Source organism: Macrobrachium rosenbergii, chromosome 11 (assembly GCF_040412425.1).
Source record: "Macrobrachium rosenbergii isolate ZJJX-2024 chromosome 11, ASM4041242v1, whole genome shotgun sequence".
Taxonomy (NCBI): Eukaryota; Metazoa; Arthropoda; class Malacostraca; order Decapoda; family Palaemonidae; genus Macrobrachium; species Macrobrachium rosenbergii.
Genome location: NC_089751.1, coordinates 39,995,617 through 40,002,309, shown reverse-complemented (window position 1 = coordinate 40,002,309; position 6,693 = coordinate 39,995,617). Strand labels below are relative to the sequence as shown.

Genomic DNA, 6,693 nt, shown 5'->3' with positions numbered 1-6,693 from the left:
GAAAAGAACAGCCATTAATGCAGGCTCTGGGACAAGGATACCTTAGTAAGCTTCTCATATGCTCCCTCATCACGTTACTTTATCTCTCTTCTTCCCTGCACCTCTCTCTCTCTCTCTCTCTCTCTCTCTCTCTCTCTCTCTCTCTCTGTTTCACTTTCTCTCTCTCTCTCTCTCTCTCTGTCTGTCTGTCTGTCTGTCTCTCTCTCTCTCTCTCTCTCTCTCTCTTTTTCGATTTCACTTTCACTCTCTCTCTCTCTCTCTCTCTCTCTCTCTCTCTCTCTCTCTCTCTCTCTCTCTCTCTCTCTGGAAAGCCTGCATTTTACTAACATGGGATGTCAAAACCTCATCTACGTGTGTTGGATAGAGAAGAGAACGCCTCAAATCGATATATTTAATAGGTAAAGTTTGTTGACTATAGCCATCAGATATTCAAACCAAGAAAACTGACCATGCCTTCTTTTAGAGTTTACGAGGTATATTGTACGTCTATCCCAGCCTTTACTTTCACGCTTTTTTTAGTCTCAAAGACTGTTATTTCCACAATGCTTGTACCGGACTCTCTGCAAAAATCTCTACCATTTGCACACGAGTCTTTCCAATAAATCAGGATTTACCTGAATAACGCCTTGGACGCAGGTATACAGGATGCAAAGATCATAGCCGTAGAAAATTTGATAAATTCAGTTTCAGTGTTAGCAATACATCGACCACGACTGAAAAATGGTTAAAATGGCCCACGCTATTCATACAGAAATGTTAAACGCCAGCGCCGTGAACACAGGAGAGTACACACATCTTTATGTACTGTATGCCCTATCGTTGACGTGTCGGCGGTAAGGACACTATTTGCCATTTTTTATTAAATTCCTTGATAAACGTTTTTGTATTTTTTTATTAGTCCTTAATAATCCTTATTAGTCACTGGTAATCAACATACTTCAAGGAATTCTCGACGATACATTTTTAAGAAATGTTTCGCGGACAAATACTAAATCAGCTTCGCTGCAGTGACTTAATACTAAGAGCTTCACTGAAAGTGGGTGTGTATCTTTACTAATTCTTACATACGTGTCATATGGTAGAAAGGAATGATGCTAAAATAGATGTCTCTGGTATCAATACTCACTAGCAAACCGAATACATAAAGGAAATGGAAATCTGTTTTAATTTATGTTGACAGTATAAAAAATATTTTTTCATAAAAAAAATAAACATCTGAGAGCTAAGAGGTTGTGTTGACATGAAAGCTCAGAGACGCTATCTAGATTTTAGTTATGGAATTATCTGATGCTCAGTATTGATCTTCTCACTAATGGCCCATTTATTAATAAAAGAATGTCACTTTTTGGGCAGGAATAAGTGTATAGCTCAGTCATAATGAAAAACGTGGAAATTATGTCAGCTTGGTGCAACAAATTCTTTTAACTGCTTCTCGTGATGAAGAGCATAGAAAATAAAGATTAGTCTACTTCCAGTGACAATAATTTAAGGTGACAAAGGCAAATACGATGATGAATGTTTCTGTGAGCAGCTTTTAACAATCCAACTTCTCACGAGCTGAATGCTTTCGGTGAATGCCTGTGAGAGTCAGTGAGATAAATCAGGAAATTCCAGTCATTTCAATAGCGCCGCTTTACAGACAGAATATAACAAATGATAAGGAGTGAAAACTTTTATGCTGTCAGTAATCGCCAAAGCATTCATCGATGATAAAAGATTGCGCGGCATTGAAATCACTGCTGTATTAAACGGCATATAACAACATCAAATGCAAGGTTGACCCAAACGAGAACCGTCATCAAACACACACACACACATACGTACACACGCGCGCGCGCGAGTACCCAAACAAAAGAATAATTTTATATATATATATATATATATATATATATATATATATATATATATATATATATATATATATATATATATATATATATATAATCTTAATATCCATCAAAGACATCCCTCGGATATTGCTCACTGATATATCAGGCATGAGACCTGATTGGGATTGACATTCAGAGACCCGTTTTCAGCCGCCTGTGTGCTTATGTGTGTGTGTGTGTGTGTGTGTGTGTGTGTCTTTCGGCGTGTGCCACTTTGATATATCGAGGACGGGTATACGGAATTTGATGAATATGGCTCAAAACATTCATTTGAGGACATTCTGCAAATCATTACTTTCTTAGTGTCTATTGATAAAGAAGTGACGATTAGGTGCTATAGAACCCATCTCGTTTTTTATCACACCAATATTTAAATAAAGATAATTGTCATTGTCATTATTATTAATATTATTATCATTATTATTAGTCTTATTTCTACAAGCAAGAGGCTGCAAGACCAACGATGCCAATAGGAGAAACACCTTAGTACGGAGAAAGAAACAGAGAATTACAAGATGATTTCTATAAAAAGATAAACAAAGAAAGAAACATGATATAAAAACTTTAAACTATGAAACAAGATTCGCATTAACCTGCTCAGTAAAACGCTCATAATAAAAAGTGAAAATGGCAAGAGCAAAATACTGATCCTGTAACCAAGTACAAGGAGGTTTATCCCCTCACAACAAGTAGAATTTCTGGTTTTGGTGGACTGAAATATGTCTTTATAGAGGCTGGTACTGCAACGGTACGCTCGCTAATGATTCCTCTGTCTTTCTACGTTATTTTTCTGTTGACATGAAACGTATCAATGAGATTCTTTCCTAGGAATAAATACGATCTCTGAAGATACAAATTATCACCAAGGATCATCAGTTATATAAGTCTGATTCATTATCTACGTTACTATTCATGGTCTGTGCATAATTGTTGAAACTTACTTAAAAGAAGTGTAGACCAAAATGAAATGGGAAAACGAATGAAGGAAAAAAATAAAAAAATAACTATATGAATATCTGAGCAACCAACGAGACAAGACACACTAGCCATGGGAAGATATGTGGCATTTTAAGGTATACTTGCTGTCTCTCCCAGGACTATAAACATCAAGACCTCAACACTGTCAGGAAGTTTGTCAACAGTCGTGCAGTGACCGGGATGGTTTAGTGGATTCTTCAGAGAATATAGATAATCGTCACCATATGAAAAGAGTAACAATACAAGTCATTGCCAATGTCTCAGGTAGTAATAAAACTAATGCAAGGTTGGCAGGAAATATGTCTGTTGATGATGACCCAGATCATATTGTTATGAGAATGAATTCAGGAAACCCCATTCTGAACAATTTAGATGACTGGAGATCGAAACGTCCGAAGCAGGTGTAACGAAAGCCATATCCTCTGTCTTCCTCTTTCTTTGCATCTTTTCCCACTTCTTTGTGGCGTCGATGTCAAGCCATCCTGTGTCTTCTTCTTTTTCTCTGCATCTTTTCCCACTTCTTTGTGGGGTCAATGTAAAGCCTTTTCTCTGTCTTCTTCTTTCTCTGCATCTTTTCCCACTTCTTTGTGGGGTGGATGTAAAGCCATCCTCTTTCTTCTTCTTTCTCTGCATCTTTTCCCACTTCTTGGTGGGGTCGATGTAAAGCCATCCTCTTTATTCTTCTTTCTCTGCATCTTTTCCCACTTCTTTGTGGGGTGGATGTAAAGCCATCCTCTTTCTTCTTCTTTCTCTGCATCTTTTCCCACTTCTTGGTGGGGTCGATGTAAAGCCATCCTCTTTATTCTTCTTTCTCTGCATCTTTTCCCACTTCTTTGTGGGGTGGATGTAAAGCCATCCTCTTTCTTCTTCTTTCTCTGCATCTTTTCCCACTTCTTGGTGGGGTCGATGTAAAGCCATCCTCTTTCTTCTTCTTTCTCTGCATCTTTTCCCACTTCTTTGTGGGGTGGATGTAAAGCCATCCTCTTTCTTCTTCTTTCTCTGCATCTTTTCCCACTTCTTGGTGGGGTCGATGTAAAGCCATCCTCTTTATTCTTCTTTCTCTGCATCTTTTCCCACTTCTTTGTGGGGTGGATGTAAAGCCATCCTCTTTCTTCTTCTTTCTCTGCATCTTTTCCCACTTCTTTGTGGGGTGGATGTAAAGCCATCCTCTGTCTTCTTCTTTCTCTGCATCTTTTCCCACTTCGTTGTAGGGTCAATATAAAGCCATCCTGTGTCTTCTTCTTTTTCTCTGCATCTTTTCCCACTTCTTTGTGGGGTGGATGTAAAGCCATCCTCTGTCTTCTTCTTTCTCTGCATCTTTTCCCACTTCTTTGTGGGGTCAATGTAAAGCCTTTTCTCTGTCTTCTTCTTTCTCTGCATCTTTTCCCACTTCTTTGTGGGGTCAATGTAAAGCCTTTTCTCTGTCTTCTTCTTTCTCTGCATCTTTTCCCACTTCTTTGTGGGGTCAATGTAAAGCCATCCTGTGTCTTCTTCTTTTTCTCTGCATCTTTTCCCACTTCTTTGTGGGGTGGTTGTAAAGCCATCCTCTGTCTTCCTCTTTCTCTGCATCTTTTCCCACTTCTTTGTGGGGTGGATGTCAAGCCATCCTCTGCCTTCTTCTTTCTCTGCATCTTTTCCCACTTCTTTGTGGGGTCGATGTAAAGCTATCCTCCGTATACGTATAAAAAAACATTTAGAACGATATCCAGTTCTCCAATGATGTTAAATTGTCCATTTTTTTCACCTAAACTAACCTGTTTACCACTTCTCATACACACATTTCTCACCCTCTTAATCCATCTTACTGCGCATGTGCTGCACAAACTATTCGTCTCAACACCTTCAACCATTGTATTTTCCTTTCGCATTCAGCATCCACACTTCATTTCCATGAAGGAGTGTCAGTCTCTTGGGATACAAATGCCCCGTGTCCCAAGGCGCCCGAATGGGTACTGGAGGACTGTGTGCCCCCTGACGGGAAGAAATGTCCCCAATAAACGATGGACGAGCCTCTTGCGACCCTAACGGCAATCATACTTTTTCATTCCTGTATTCACGTCGATGTGAGCGTTACCAAATGGGAGGGGCTGGGGATTTCACAGATTCACATGGTGTACTGATGTTGCACAAATCTCTCTCTCTCTCTCTCTCTCTCTCTCTCTCTCTCTCTCTCTCTCTCTCTCTATATATATATATATATATATATATATATATATATATATATACTGTATACATATATGTATATGTATATAACGTATATATAATGTACATAAATACATATATATATGTATGTATGTATATATATATATATATATATATATATATATATATATATATATATATATATCTAGAACAAGTTAGTTAGTCTTCCTGTTCTTAGAAAGTCTCCTAGGATAAGTCACTAAGTTCATGCCGTTCTTCACTCTAGTTATGCCCTGCTGAAAACATATGAACCACACACACATACACACACATATGCACCTATGTGTGTATATGTATGTATATATATATATATATACGTATGTATAAGGAGAGAGAGAGAGAGAGAGAGAGAGAGAGAGAGAGAGAGAGAGAGATGGCAGCCTAAGAGAGGGGAGGAAGTTGGGTGGCAGCGGTGGGCGGGAGAGGACCTCCATCCATAAAAAGGCAAAAGGTCGAAGTGTATCCACGAGACAAGGAGGAAGAACTGGGTGGGGAAGGGTCGACATAACGTATACGAAAATGTATTCGTGCTTGACCAAAAGGAGGACCCAATTGGCCAAACGAGTCGGGCACACCGAAAGCTAATCTGCGGTCTTCTCCGGTCACTTCTGGTGCCCTTGGGTATCGGGGAGGTGGGTGGGGGAGGGGAGGGGGGCGATAACCGCCGAGCCATCGGAGTCTCGTTCTCTTCTTCCCTGAGCCGTTCCCTTGTCAACACCACTGGTAATCCTTATCAAGAGCTGGCAATGGATCCTCTGCTGTCTTTTTTGTTTGTGTTCTTTTGTCTGTCTTCGTGCCCTCCTTTTATCTTTTTTTGTTTATATCCTTTTTTGCCTGTCTTCGTGTTGTCCTCCTTTTGTCTCTCTTTTCCTGTTATCTTATTTGTATTATTTCTTCCCCTCTCTTTCTTCTAAACTATAAAGTTTACAGTTATGTTACTAATTTTTATTGCTGTTTCTCGAAGTAGCATTTTTTAAAAGCTATTTTTAGCAAATCTTCCATTATTTGGTCTGCTGCTTATGTGATCATTCTGGCCTATTTTGCTGTTTGGTGTCGATGATAGTAACAAGTTCATTGTTTCTTGTCAATTTAAAGAAGAGTGACTAATTCTGACTGTCTATGAAGAATTTACTCCTGGGCATAAAAGTTTAAATATTTTAAATAAATAACAAAATACAGTAAGGCTACGTTCCTACAGAAAACAAATCTTTTGTTCTTCACAGTATTCCACGTCTTAAATTAAATATTTTTTTTGTTTTCTAATATTTTCAGCATAATTCCCTTTACTCCCCGCTTTATCATCCATTTTTAATATCCTTCCCTTTCTTGGTCGCCGCTTAATATCATTTCTTAATGTTTTCCTCTGTTACACTTCATCTCACTTATTTCTCTCTTCTGGTCCTCTTTCTCAACGTTTTATCTTCCCCTTTTATCCGGTTCCAGCAATTCCTACTTTTATCTTATCGTGTTTGCAAGCATTCTGGGTCTTCTTTCAGTCCATCTCTATATTCATCATTGCCGGTGTCCCTTTTTACGAAATAAAAATAATTTTCTGTATTTTTTTTCACCGGTGTCCTACTTACTCCTTCGCATCGTGCCTATTTGGTTTTTTTTATACATTTTC

General features: G+C 38.6%; 1 protein-coding gene across 1 annotated transcript; it reads right to left on the bottom strand.

Annotated features, from left to right (window-relative positions):
• Nucleotides 1-3,397: 3,397 nt before the first annotated feature.
• LOC136843517 (splicing regulatory glutamine/lysine-rich protein 1-like) lies at nucleotides 3,398-4,498 on the bottom strand. Its single transcript, XM_067112052.1, has one exon. The coding sequence runs from the start codon at nucleotides 4,496-4,498 to the stop codon at nucleotides 3,398-3,400; it is 1,101 nt and encodes a 366-aa protein (XP_066968153.1).
• Between the last annotated feature and the right edge of the window lie 2,195 nt (nucleotides 4,499-6,693).